A 15,515-nucleotide genomic window follows, 5' to 3' on the forward strand; every position below is an offset into this window, starting at 1 on the left:
AGGGGACTCATATTTTTCAAATCTTTTAAGTGTCTGATTGAATAGGAAATGCTAGCTTCCTATATCTACTTCTGCAGTGAATTATTAGGACATCACTTTTGACATCATGTGTCTTATAGCCTGTTCAAAAGTTCACTCTACTTCTGGGAGAATCTAACTTGGGAAACGGAGAGAAAAACACACACCAAAAAAGCCCACAAATGACATCTTAGTATTATTATGTAAACAGCTGTAACTTTGTAGACCCACTGAAAGGATCAACTTTGAGACCTGCTCAAAGAAAATAAATTTGAACGTTTAGCAGTTCATGGATTCACAGAATTTAACATCATGGAAAACTGAAATTTAGCAGTATATCTCACAGTATAGATTTGAGGAAATCATGAGGACAGTAATCATATTCAGGTTATGTACATTTCACCCTTTGTTTTTTTCCCCCACTAATGTTTCAAAGAAGAGATAATGTCAGTTATAAAAAAGTGATAGTTTTTGTTTCTTGAAATCTTACTATGTGTCAGTCACTCTGCTAAATGTTTTAATTTATCTCGTTACAATCTTAGAACTCTGCTAAATGTTTCAATTTCTCTATCTCATTATATTCTTACAACATCTTTATGATATAAGTATAGTTAATACCTTCAAATTTTAAGATAAGGTAATTGTGACATGACTGAATAACTCTACCTCATGACTGAATAGCACAACCAACAGTTGGTTCTATAACTATGATTTGCCTTAGAGCTGTCTGAATCCAGAGAATGGAGTTGATCTATCTGTTACAGTCTCCCATCCCTTCTCAAAAAAAAAAAAAGGTTAGAACATAGAAACTATAGTTATAATGAATATATGCAAATATGTTGTTGCTACTTTACAAATAAATCTAATGAATGCCCCAAAAGAAAATCTGAATTTGTCTTCAATTATCAACATTTCCATCATCAGGTAATTTTTATTGTTCTGTCCCCACTATATTCATAATAAATGTACATATGTACAATATTATAGCAGCAAATTTAAAAAGAAACACATCTGCATCATATTATAAATTCTGCTGCCAAGTACTAAGTAGAACTTTTTGATGAACAAAATATGTCTAGCAAAAAAAGGCAAAATAGACCTCTTGTGGGTAAGGAGGGAGGGACTCAAAGATGACTCTAAAAGATAGGTAAAGTTTTATTCCAAGTCAGAGTAATTGATACATAGTTGTCTACTTTACAATTATTATTTTTAGTAATATACTTATATATGGTATTTTGTTGGCATAACTATTTCATACACACCAATGAATTACATTTCACTGAAAACAATAAAATGCAAAAACAAACTAAACCTTACATAATGATGTCTGTGTTTCTTCAATAACCTAAAAAGTAGTTTATGCTTGGTAAAAATGCTGATGTGTAATTCATATTTTAAAAAGAAAGAAAATGGTCTCTCAGAATGGAAGGGTGATTTGGATGGATTAAGTGGGTTTTAGAGGAAAATACAGCTCAGAAATTTCATCAGTGCAAGAATAAAGTGGAATCCCACTGATTGTATTGTGTACAGAATATGGTAAAGTAATAAAAGGCAGGAAGTTTTCCAAGAAAGTTTACAAACAAACTAGGCATAGAGTAGTGCCAGGTTCAGTCATCTTCACATTCCTGATGGTGGAGTACAATTTTGAAGCAGCTAAAGGAGGGCAGAGTCATGTTCATTCAAAAATGTTCTGTGGCCCATAACCCATGAACATAGACACTAGTACAGTGAAGGCCTGGGGAGGGGGTGGGAGTGGGTTGGAGAGGATTATTTGGGGGAGGGGTAGAGGGGATGTCTGTAATACTTTCAACAATAAATATACATTTTAAAAACTAATAAAAAAATTATGGACTTTGTAATAATCATTGAATATAGTATGTAACAGACATCTGACCATCAGACACCACATTACTATTTGGTTATGTTTATAGGTTTCAACAACAATTAATACCTAAATGACTAAATTGATAGTCATTGATATATAGCACACATCAATCTTAGGTTAATGTTCACTGGAAGCTTACTAATACAAATAAACATTTTTTTACATTAAAACTAACTTTTTAAAATTGTATTAATTGGGCTTGGAATTTATAATCCTTTATGCACAACTATTATTACAAAGAATAGCTGACAACTACTAAATTATATATATTTTAAAATATGACAAATTTAGTTCTTGCCTCTTCTTCTATTTAGGACTGTCCCATCGTAATGTAGTACTCTCTGGACTTAAAATGGTTAATTATCTGATAAAGATTGCACATATTAAAATATAAGTAGTGTGAAATATTTATAAAACAATAAAGATGTGTCATAACAATCTGGAGTCATTTAATATATATATATTATATATATATATATATATATATAATTAGATAGAAATAATTATATATATATATATATATATAATTAGATAGAAATAGTTTCATGTGCCAAAGGACGATTATAAACACCATGACAAATAAAGTCATAATTATGTTTGCATTTTACTCTAAATTATACTAATAGGTGGACATGTGATATGTGGACAGAATTGGTGACTCTTTAAACTAAGAACATTTATTAAGAATAAATATGTCTTGAGATCAACAAACGGACAATTTTACAATTTAATGCACTTTTATTGTGATCCTCAGGCTTGACTTAATAGGCCTTGCAGATATTCTCAATTAAAGTAAAAATGCTTAGGAACTTTTTGTACTTAAGGAAAGTACCTTTCTCTGTATAGATGCTTTTAGATTTTAAGTATTTTAAGCAATAGTGGTTTGGCTTTTCAAAGAACACATGCTATCACTGAGTCATGTAAGGTGTAATTAGACTGAATAAAGGTGATTATGGAAACCAACACAGCTGGGAAAGGATGCTACTCAGCTGAGGATCTGAAAAGGGAGGACTACATGCAGTTAGGCCTGGACAAGCGGGAAAAAGGCAGAAGCAGAGGAAAGGGAGAGAGCAGGTGTGCGGGACTATGCAGAAGCTGCCAGGTGCAGGCCTCAGTTAGCCCCACCTGCAATCCAGTATTTCATTGTAGTGTCCTGCACCGGTTAGGTTTGGATTTATAAAGTGATATAAAATCTAACATGCCACACACTTAGATCTGCAGTGTGAAAAAATAAAAGTATGCTTTAAATTAGTACACTGAAGTTTTTTCTGAAACCTCAAATTAATTCAAGTTTTAAAGTATAGAAATAGGTCCAAACACTGCTAGTATAAAAAATGACATATAAGACCTCTATGTAGGATTATATTTATAAAAATTTGTTTATTTTCTGAAACCTCAAAGTCTTATTCTTTTTGTTTCTATAAATTGGTATATAAAGGAAATTCCTACAAATAATGCAATTTTATTTTCACTAGGGAATTCTAATAAAAGTACTAGGATAAATAGAATTCTTCAAATGTATTTTTTTCCCTTAACAACTAAATTAACTAGAGTTGTATTTCAGAACGCACTGAACTGCAGATTGGGGAGAATAAGCTAGAACGTCTGCCTAATATCACAAAGTTGCTTGGGAGTTTGGTGAAGGTCACACAGGGTTTGCTTTACTAACATTACATGACTTTGCAGATTGATCTGTCAGCAATATGAGGGGCACTGAGTATTGGTTGTAAAGTTTTCTAATAATTTCATTTTGAGCTTTTAAATGTGTTTTTATTTCTAAGGTCTGGGAATTGGAAACATGTTCTATGTTTTCTATGAAGATGGGATCAAAGTGATACAACCCATAGAGTGTGAATTTCAGAGGCACATTAAGCCTAGTGAAAAGCTCCTTGGATTTCAGGCAAGTATTTTAATAATTTCTTTGCATTTTTAGGTAGCAGTTTTGTTAAGTAGAATTTTGTTTTGAAAATACAATGAAATATAGACATATATGAGATGTGTTGGAGGAAAATATTAAAATTATGATATTGGCTTTTATTAATGCAGGTTTTATATTTGAGGAAAAAATAATATATTATATACTGCCAATTATTTATTTGTAATTAAAATAAAGGAGATAGGAGTGAAATACCAACAATGAATGTAACATAATAACTTCACCTGCTCTTTAATTTAGAACATCTCTCGTTTCGGGAGACAATGTTTACTTTGACAAAATGGAAGAAAATAGATATAATCCAGTGGGAATTGGGGTATAGTCATTGTCTTATAAATCCAGGTTCCCTTTTACTCTTATCTCATTTTACTGAGGTCTCCATTAAATGAGTAATTTAGAATTACATGGGAAATATCAATTTACTTATTTATGTGTACCTTATATAATTGTACATATTTTAAGGGCAATGTTTTGCAAGAATAAAAAATTATGTATCTCCACATAAATATGTGTGTACCAAAATATGTAACACTAAAGGTATCTGTTATCATATGTTCCCACACAAGTTCAGACATACACAAAACACCCAAAATTAGATACATTATTGGAAGATCTCATCATGTAACCTTCTCTTGATACTCATTTTTAAGGTTGGCATGGCCCTGAGATATGAGTAAAAATAGATATCAATGCCATAGTTTACAGCTTTTATTTTCAACTCTTATTTCCAACCTACTAGTAGTCAGTGTTGTTGTTGTATATTTATATATGACAGTGGGCAAAAGCAGGTTTGCAGTTATAACACAAGTAAATAACACAATAATTAATGAATAATAATAAAAAAATAAACTCTGTGTTCTATGTACTCACAACAGTAAACCTAATTTTGCCAACATCTGTATGGAGATAACAATTTACACTTTAAAGCCATGCCCCTAGAATGAGAAGAAAAAAATTACCAGAGTGGGATAAGATAGGTCAGCTTGCCTCCAGATATTCTGTAAGGACAAAGTAATCTCAATTTCAATAAAGGAAATAATTTAACTCAATATGTCTGTGATGGCTTAAAACAAATGAAACCATGTGTAATTTAAAAGTATTTTAGTTATAGGTTAAATTCTGGATAGCATTGTTACCATATTTAAGCTATAGTTTACAAGTAAGAAAACATTTAAAATTATACATGCAACTTTTTTGTTTTATAATCATATAATATCACTACTAAATAAATCCACTTTGAATAAGGTATGTGTGTGCATATGTGTATAAATAAATAGATAAATAAAAATATTTTCTTCTGATAATGTAAATCATTCAATTTTATACCACATACATATTTTTAAAAAAACATTATAGAAATCTGGGCTAACACACAGGTATGAAAAATTTGGCATCAAATTATTATTTAAATAAAAGCAAAATAATTTGACAGTAGATTTTCTCTCTGATTCCTACAGGATCAACAGTTTTGTAGCTAACTGATACTGATGTGTTGTTTACATCACAGAGGTTGAAACATCAGTTGCTAATACTAATAAAATAATCTGAGAAATCCATATTTTCATCATAAAACTGTCACCTCATGAATTTGATTTACAAATATAGAGGTGCCCTAACAGGTTTGGATCAGTGGATGGAGCGTCAGCCTGCGGACTCAAGGGTCCCAGGTTCGATTCTGGTCAAGAACATGTACCTTGGTTGCGGGCACATACCCAGTAGGGAGTGTGCAGGAGGCAGCTGATCGATGTTTCTCTCTTATCGATGTTTCAAACTCTCTATCCCTGTCCCTTCTTCTCTGTAAAAATCAATAAAATATATTAAAAATATATATAGAGAGAGGCAAGAATTTTCTTCCTCCATTACCTGTGTGCCGTTCCACACAGGTTCAGCACACAGTAAATGGTTCAACACAATTTGACTCATGTCTTAAAGAATGTGCTTTTCTGGAACATTTTTCAATGGCTGTAGATTAATTGATTTTGCTATTTGGAATTTATATATATATTAGAGGCCCAGTACACAAAAATTTGTGCACTCAGGGGGGAAGTGGGGGTCCCTCAGCCCGGCCTGTGCCCTCTCACAGTCTGGGACCCCTCGGGAGATAACGACCTGCTGGCTTAGGCCTGCTCCCGGGTGGCAGAGGGCAGGCCCAATCCCTAGGTGCAGCCCCGGTCGGGCTCAGAGCAGGGCCGATTGGGGAGTTGGGGCACTGCCCCCTGTCATGCACAGAGCAGGGCGGTTCGGGAGGTTGGGATGCCACCCTCAGTCATGCTCAGAGGAGGGCCGATTGCGGGGTTGGGGCACCACCCCCTGTCACACTCAAGGCAGGGTCGATAGGGAGGTTGTGGCGCCACCCCCTGTCACGCACAGAGCAGGGCCCATCAGGGGGGTTGGGGCTCCGTACCCTGTCACGCACAGAGCAGGGTCGATCAGGGGGTTGGGGAGCTCCCCCCATCACGCACAGAGCAGGGCCCATCAGGGGGTTGAGGAGCTCCCCCCTGTTCACTCACAGAGTAGTGGCGATAGGGGAGTTGGGGCGCCGCACCCTGTCACACACAGAGCAGGGCCGATCAGGGGGTTGGGGAGCTCCCCCATATCAGGCACAGAGCAGGGCTGATCAGGAGGTTGGGGCCCCTTCCCCTGTCAGGAACAGAGCAGAGCCGATAGGGAGGTTGTGGCCCCACCCCCTGTCACACACAGAGCCGCAGGGCGATCAGGGGGTTGGGGTGCTGCCCCCTGTCACGCTGATCCTGGTGCTGGGAGGCATATTACCCTTTTACTATATAGGATAGAGGCCTGGTGCACGGGTGGGGGCTGGCTGGTTTGCCCTGAAGGGTGTCCTGGATCAGGGTGGGGGATGATGGCTGTTTGCAGCTGGTCACACACCCTTCAGGGTGGGGGTCCCCACTGGGGTGCCTGGCCAGTCTGGGTGAGGGGCTGAGGGCTGTTTTCAGGCTGGCGGGTGACGGAATCTCCCAACTGCTCCTTTTTTTCTTTTTTTTTTTTTTTATTCTGGGCCAGCTTTAGCTCTGAGGCTCCAGCTCTTAGGCCTCCGCTCCTGAAAGCAGGTATCTGGTTTGTTTCGGTTCTATAATTGAAACTCTGTATCAACTCCAGCTCTGAGATCCCAGCTTGCAGAAAGCAGGTTTCTGGGGTTTTGTTTACCTTCTATATTCATTACAATGTTTTTTAAACTGCAGGCTCAGAGGCCTGCAGCGGCAGGCGGGGAACGTTGGAGTCCTCCGTCACTGAAGCAAGCACGCCTCATGTTAGTTTCAAGCTTCCTGGCTGCAGGCCACCATCTTGGCTAGCAGTTAATTTGCATATCTCGCTGATTAGCCAATGGGAAGGGTAGCGGTTGTACGCCAATTACCATGTTTCTCTTTTATTAGATAGGATGGCTAATATGCTAAGTGTCCATCCAGGTAATGACATCACATAGCAACGCCTGGCTTCCTCTCCCTAGCAACTAGCCTCCTTGCAATTTCTTCAGCCAGGAACATGACTTGCTTTATACCCAGGTGCAAACATTTTACTCTTTAACGAAATGTCTGTGAAGCATTTCCCAGTGCCTCATCTCATTTGATCCTCACAGAAGTCCTGGAGAAGGTAGACAGGAGACTCGGTGGCATCCTATTTTCTTTTTCTTTTTTTGACTTTTCTTTATTGATTAAGGTATTACATATGTGTCCTTAACCTCCCAATACCCCCCCACTCATGCCCTCACCCCCCTGTTGTCTGTGTCCATTGGTTATGCTTATATGCATGCATAGAAGTCCTTTGGTTGATTTTTCCCCCCTTCCCCCCACCCTCCCCTACCTTCCCTCTGAGTTTTGACATTCTGATCGATCTGTCTCTGGATCTTCACTGTCTCTGGATCTCTTATTCATCAGTGTATGTTGTTCATTATATTCCATAAATGAGTGAGATCATGTGATATTTGCTTTTCATTAGCCTGAAAACAGAGATTTAGAAACTTGACCTAACTGAAAAAAAGTAAGAAAGGGTGGACCTTGAAAATGACTTCATATTTTCTCACTGTGCAGAGTATAGTCAAACACTGCTGCAGTTAAATATTTTACCCTTTGTTCTCCCTCCGTGATCTACAATAATAATCTGCTTCATGTTGATATTTACTGCTGTGTTGCTGACAATTACCTGAAAGAGAAGTTGGGGTGCTTCACTGGGCTGGAAAAAGTTTAGCTAAGTCAGAAAGAAGGTCTAATTAAGCAAGTTTATTCTATATATATATAAAAGGCTAAGTTTACTTGCACATGCATGATACATATGAAGCTCTCACTGGCACCAATCGCACGCATGTGTTTTGATCTGTCATTGTCAATTGTAAATTATAATTTGACACTTTTATTATAGAGAAAGGGGAAATAGAAATATTAAAATATTTCTTCTAATTAATTTCCTTTCAATATGCACAAATTTGTACACCAGGCCACTAGTATAAAAATAATAAAGCAAGCAAAAACTTGATGTGACAGTGTGATATGTCTGGACAAAAGGGATGTGAAGTTTATATAACTGAATGTTTTTCTCTTTAAAACCTTTGGAAACACAGACTTCCTCCTAAAACATTTACAGTAGAAACTGTATAGGTTTATGTTGATTTACCTATCTCTACATGTCTGATATATATAAAAATTTATACATAAATAGATATAAGTTATATATACATTTCTATTTAAAAAGTTGAATAGGAGGTAGAAACCAAGCACCAGTGTTAATCTCTTTTTTTTTTTTAAATATATTTTATTGATTTTCCACAGAGAGGAAGGGAGAGAGATAGAGAGTTAGAAACATCGATGAGAGAGAAACATCGACCAGCTGCCTCCTGCACATCCCCCACTGGGGACGTGCCCGCAACCCAGGTACATGCCCTTGACCGGAATCGAACCTGGGACCTTTCAGTCCGCAGGCCGACGCTCTATCCACTGAGCCAAACTGGTTTCGGCCAGTGTTAATCTCTTTCAATCTGAGAACCTTTAATCCACAATTGTACATCTGCAGTGACAAAACAGGGATAATTAGTTATTTAAGAACTAATTTACTGCATCAGATTTTGCACGTCATTTCTTCGGGAAATCTTATGATCATTTTATATATGGAATTATGCAGAAATGCATATTATAAAATAAAAAGATATGTAAGAACAGAAAAGTAGCATTCTTATACTGTATAAAACAAAACTTTACTAACATTTCTATACTCTATGGAAGAGGTAAGAAAAATCAGGTATTTTTTAAAAGAGAACAATAATTAAATATTGTGTGTGTGTTTAAATTAGAAATTTCTACCTCTTTAGCTATTGACATTAAAATATAAGACTATTTCAGCTAACCAATATATAGTTAAACCTTCTGGGACAGAGCCGGGGCTGCAAGGGAAGCCTGGTTCCCAGGTTCCAGAGGGAAGCCAGTGCTGGCAGCTGGGGGAAGGAAGGCCTACTCTTGCACGAATTTCATGCACTGGGCCTCTAGTCTTTATATATTAGCAGGAAGAATAATATAGAGAATGGTGAATTGATCAAATCCATAATGTCCCACTTATAATTGCTAAATATATAGAGGCCTTTATTAATACCAAAAAGAAATATATATATATATATTTGTTATGTAATTATTATTGTCTCCTGATATGAAATAAATGATAAGTTGGATGAGCTTTATTTAATATTGCTTTTTTCCTCTATATTTAAACAAGAATGATTTCAATTTCAGAGTATGTAGGCTATTTGGTCCAATATTCTGATAGATTTAAGTATTTGATTATAAAATAATTTCATGAGAAAATTGTTGGGTGTTATGTGAGAACATTTTTCTACAGAGTAACAGAACCAATAGAATATATATATATATATATATATATATATATATATATATATATATATATATATATATTCATTTGTCTCTTTATGTCTATATTTTATTTTAAGAAAGTGACTCAAGTATGGTGGGTGGGGTGGCAAATTTGAAATTTGTAGGACAGATCAGCCAACAAGAAAATCAGATAAGCATTGATGTTACAGTCTTGAGTCTCAAATCCACAGCCAAGGTCAGCAGACTGGAAACTCAGACACAAATCTATAATAATAAAAGCTTAATATGCTAATTAGACTGGATGTCCTCTGGACATCCTTCTGGACAACCGTCTGGGACAGAGCCGGGGCTGCAAGGGAAGCCTGGGTCCCAGGTTCCAGAGGGAAGCCAGTGCTGGCTGCGGGGAGAAGGAAGGCCTACTCTTGCACGAATTTCATGCACCGGGCCTCTAGTCTTTATTATATTCTTGAGTCTGAAATCTGTAGACAAACTGGCAACTCAAGCAGTATTTCTATGTTAAATTCTGAAGCAGAATTACTTCCTTTGGAAACCTCATTCTTTTAAAAAAATATGTTTATATTGATTTCAGAGAGAGGAAGGGAGGAGAGAGGGATAAAAACATATGTGATGTGAATCATAGATCAGCTTCCTCCTGTTGTCCCCTACTGGGGATCCATCCTATAATCCAGGCATGTGCCCGGACAAGGAATCTAACCTTGGCCTCCTTGTTCATGTGTTGATGCTCAACCACTGAGCCATACCAACCAGGTGGAAACTTCATTCTTAAATCTTAAGACCTTCAACTGACTGGATCAGAGCCACTCACATTAGGGAGGGTGATCTGTTTTACTGAAAGTCAACTAATTATAAATGTTAATCACCTCCACAAACACCTTCACAACATCTAGAAAAGTGTTTGAGAAAACAACTGTGTACCATAGCCTAGGTCACATATAAAACTGACCATCGTGTTTTACTATCTCTTTGTTTAAAATATATTTTTATTGATATCAGAGAGGAAGGGGCGGGGAGAGAAAGATAGAAACACTAATGTTGAGAGAGAATCACCAATTGGCTGCTTCCTGTATGCCCTGCACCAGGAATCAAACCATGACCTCCCGGTTCATAGGTCAGTGCTCAACCACTGAGCCATACCAGCTGGGCTTACTCTCTCTTTTAGTCAAGGACCTTGTTTAAATAGTGTTTGTTTTCCCAACATGCTTAGTGAAATGCCTTATACATGGCAGGTAGTCAACTAACACTTGTTAAATGAATTTAGTGAAAATTCCATTGCTTAGAGCATGGGACTCTTTATCTTTTAGGCATTCTCTAAATTTAAAGATGTATACATCTAATTTCCTCCTCATCATAATACTTCTTATTCTATAATTCCCACAAAGTCATGTTCTTCTTTTAATGTGTTTGTGAAAAATGCTTCATAGAATAATTTATCTTTGAATTGTTTCAAGGGAAGTAAAATCTCATGAGTCTATTAATTCAGGATCACATAATATGTACTCTGCAGATGCTCTGTATAAGTTTGGCATTCCAATGTAAAAAAAAAATACTAGTTAATCTGGATTTTAGAAAGTTAATATTTTGAGTGTGAGTAGTGGAAAGAATCTTTTACAATCATTTTTTTTTCTCATGAAAAGGATTAAACATGGATATAACATTTTTCAAATTCACTGTTCATGTTAAGAGAATAGCAGTGAAATCCCCCCAAAAACTCACTGTCCAGTGAAGATTAGATAAAAAACTGAAATATTTAGCATATAAAATCTTCCATCACACTTCTCACAAGATGCTGTTTGCTTTCTCTAAATAAAAATTCAATTTTGGTGCAATGTCAGATTGCATCAGGCTTCAGCTTCTGATAGTGAGTTAGGAAAAAAATCCATACAACCTGGTTTCAGTTATACTTTCATCTTTTTATTTTCTTTTTGGTTATGTAGCCTTACTAGATAGAATTCTTGCTATATTTATCCTAGCTGTACACATGATTTCATCTTGTCACCAATAGTATGAACTTCAGACAGATAGAATTCTACTCCAGACTTATGAATTCAGGACTAACACTGAAATAGGTTTGGCAAAATGTTTAAATTACATGCTCAAGGATGACAGGGTTTTCCAAGCTTACTAACTTTTTGACTCTTCTGGTTTTCAACTGTTGTGTCATCCTCCCCACCACTCTCTTAATCTTAAATACCTTTTTAGTCAATTATTTATTTCTAGAGGCTGGTGCACAAAATTCGTGCATGGGGGAGGGGGGTCCCTCAGCCCAGCTTGCACCCTCTCCAATCTGGAACTCCTTGGGGGATGCCCAGCTACCAATTTAGACTAACTGACTCTGCCTTCCGGCCTGATCGCCCTTACCTTGCCCCCTGCCCGCCTGATCACCCCTACCTTGCTCCCCTGCCGGACTGATCACCCTTAACTGCCTCTGCCTCAGCCCTCAGCCTAAGCCACAGTCTGGCCTCCCTAGGCGGGAGGTGACCTGGCAGATCAGAGGAAGGCACCAAAAGACATCCACCCTAATTAGAATATTACCCTTTTATTAGTACAGATAATCTAGCTATTGTTCTTCACATATACCATGGTGTTACCTATTTTCTATAGTCACTAGAAGAGTTTAGGAGGTACACATATGTTTTCATGCTCGCATCTTATATTTTGGGACATAGATATTCTGTGCCTGGTATAAATGCTAAATAACAGTGACATGTAGCAACATAGTTTCTACAGGATATCTGATGCAAATCACCTCTAAAATGTCTTGTTTTCCACGTTTGGAATTTTCACGCATGGAAATTACTCTACCTTTAGGAATAAATACTGTTAGTGCTCTATTAGAATGTAATGCGTATGTAAGGATTTTGTCCAGAATGCTTAGGTTTCCAGAAATTGTAACTGAAGTTAGAAATGGGGAACACAATAGTCCACATTTCTTCCTCTGCTGGTGTCTCCTCTCGCCTCTAGAAGTGCAGCCTTCAGGGATTTCATCAGTCCCTGGTCATACTGCCAACTTTCTCTTTTCAGCATTTCATTCCGTTTCTAATCAAATTACTACTTCTCCAAACTCTGCCTGCAAAAATATTTGGTACAAACCAGCCCTTTTATATGATGCAGTTTCTTTCCCCAGGAAGCCATAGAGCAACCTTTTGAATTCAATACCACTGTATGTTTTAGAAAGGTAATCGGAATGTTGCCCCACTTACTCTTTTCTCAGTGGGCTTCTATTCCAACATGGCTTAACTTACAAAGAGTTACAGAAGGAGAAAAATTTAAGCTCTCATCCCTTTGTGGTTACAATGATATCCTGCCAAGTGCTTCCTAAAGAGAGTAATGTAAACTACCTCTAACTAGTCCTCAGAAGATTACTCTGTAGATTTTAAGAGAAATAAATTTATAAAATTGGTCTTTGAAGTCTTAGACTTAAAGAGGGCTTCTAATATTTTATTTAAAATCACACTTTTAAATTCTTATCATGTGCATCTATTAGACTGTAAGTCTGTAAGCTTAACACTGAGGGAACAACAGTGGGAAGTATGTAAATTGTGCAGCGGCATTTTAATGGAGTTGTATAGCATGTTAATTGGGTAAAGTAATTTTATCTAAGATAGCATATTAAGTCTTCTTTAAGAGATTATTAATAAGTGCCAGCCAAGTTATGAGTGAATATGACCAGAATGATGTATGTGTCAGACAATCTATTGCCATCATTTAAAAAACATTTTCATATGAGTAATAAGGAGTCACTATACACATATAAGAGTACAGCCCTAGACAGTTTGGCTCAGTGGATAGTGTCAGCCTATAGACTGAAGGGTCCTAGATTCCATTCTGATCAAGGGGACATACCTCAGTTGCAGGCTCGATCCCTGGCTTGGTAGGGGTGTATGCGGGAGGCAACAAATGGATGTATCCCTTTCACATTGATGTTGCTCTCTCAGTCTCTTCCCCTTTCTTCCACTTTCTAGAAGTCAATGGAAAAATATCCTCAGGTGAAGATTAACAAAAAACAAAACAAAACAAACAAACAAACAAAACCCCTACATTTAAAAAAATAGTACATCAGATTTTTTTTTTAGGGGAACAAGGATAGTTCAACATATGCAAATCAATCAATCAAGGTACAAAGCCACATTACAGAAATTTTCATCTTTTCTTTTAACATAAGAAGAATGTATGGCTTTCAGTGTCACAGTAAAAACAGAGCTGATTACATTGCACAGCTAGAAATCGAACACTGGTTTCTCTTAGAGACAGCATATTAGAGACACTAAGAAAACAGGCTTTGAGGTCAACTAGTCCTGGATGTAATAATGTTCAGCTGTACACTCAGATGAACTGTCTTAATATTCCTTTTAAGCCTTGTTTACTTCACTGGTATAATAATATTACCCATCACATAGGACTAGTATGCAGGTTAAATGAGTCATGTTTGAAAGTGATCAATAAATGTTAAAAGATGAACATTTCTGTAATGTGGCCTCTGTACCTAGATATAGTAGAATCAAAATTGTGCTATGACAGTTTTCTAAAATAGGCTAAATTAAGGCAAATCAGCCCCTAACTTACCGTGACTACTTATGCTTTGATTAATATGAACTAGACTGTTTATGACATTTTAATAAATGGAAAGGGAAATAGAATGAGATAAATTGAATACATCTAATTAAAGGAAAGAGCACTTGTATCGTTTGGGTTATAAGCAGTGATCCCAATTAAAATTGATGAAAGTAGTTTAATCTCATTGTTTCTTTTTAAAAAAAGTTTCAGTGAGAGAGATAGCCATTGATATTATATTGTTTAATACATTATTGTAAGGTCTAGGTGCTTTTTTTAATATCACAAAGCAAGATTAAAATAATATAATACATCTAGCATATTCACAAATAGCTTAACCTTGATTGTAAATATTTCTACATGGCTGTAAACTATATTCTGAGAATCCCAAACTAAACATTCCAATCAAGTATAAAAGAGTTCTTGTCTCATTTGCAACAAATCCTCAATGAGAACAATTCTTGACATTCTATTGCATTTGATAAAGTAAACACTAGTTTTTCAAGTGTTCCATTATTCACTTTTGTATTTAGCTTAATACTAGAAGCCCAGTGCACGAAATTTGTGCACTTGGGGGGGGGGTGCGTCCCTCAGCCGACCTGCGCCCTCTAGCAGTCTGGGAGCCCTCAGGGGATGTCTAACTGATGGCTTAGGCCCAGGGAGTGGGCCTAAGCCATCAGTTGGACATCCTTAGCGCTGCTGTAGAGCCAGGAGAAGCTCCCACCACCACCACTGCGCTAGCCAGCTGGGAGCCTGGCTCAGGGCTTCTGGCTGAGTAGCACTCCCCCTGTGGGAGCTCACTGACCACCAGGGGGGAGCTCTTGCATTGAGTGCCTGCCCCCTGGTGGTCAGTGCACATCATAGTGATTGGTTGATTTGCATATTAGCCAAAATATATAGGATAGTCAAACAAGACTCACACTGCTCTAGTTCTGTTTAAGGAGCCCTGGCCAGTGTGGCTCAGCAGTTAAAGTGTTGGCCTGCAGGTCAGGTATTGGTTTCTCGGTCATGTGTTGGATTCCCAGTCAAGGTTGGACTGCTTGCGAGAGGCAGCTCTCTCTCCCTTCCACTCTCTCTAAAAATCAATGGGGAAAAACATATATAGTTGAAGGAGGATGGACAACAACAAAAATTCTGTTCAAGATAGGTCCACTGATCACACATGGCAATGTCATGGATATTATGGCAATGTCAAATTGCTATAAAAATTTCTAAATGGTTATTTTTAATTTCTGTAATATTATCAATAAATGATAGGCCAACTGGTACCTGT

The 15,515-nt window shown here is 37.1% G+C and overlaps 1 protein-coding gene across 1 annotated transcript in view; it reads left to right on the top strand.

Moving 5' to 3' along the window:
* Positions 1 to 15,515, top strand: part of FSTL5 (follistatin like 5) — a 602,839-nt gene that overhangs the window by 524,643 nt on the left and 62,681 nt on the right. Inside the window, exon 12 of the mRNA XM_036315585.1 lies at positions 3,685 to 3,803. Within this exon, the coding sequence (XP_036171478.1) occupies positions 3,685 to 3,803 (119 nt within the window). The remainder of the gene's footprint in view (positions 1 to 3,684; positions 3,804 to 15,515) is intronic.

This window comes from Myotis myotis, unplaced genomic scaffold (genome assembly GCF_014108235.1).
Source record: "Myotis myotis isolate mMyoMyo1 unplaced genomic scaffold, mMyoMyo1.p scaffold_m19_p_6, whole genome shotgun sequence".
In the NCBI taxonomy this organism is placed as follows: Eukaryota; Metazoa; Chordata; class Mammalia; order Chiroptera; family Vespertilionidae; genus Myotis; species Myotis myotis.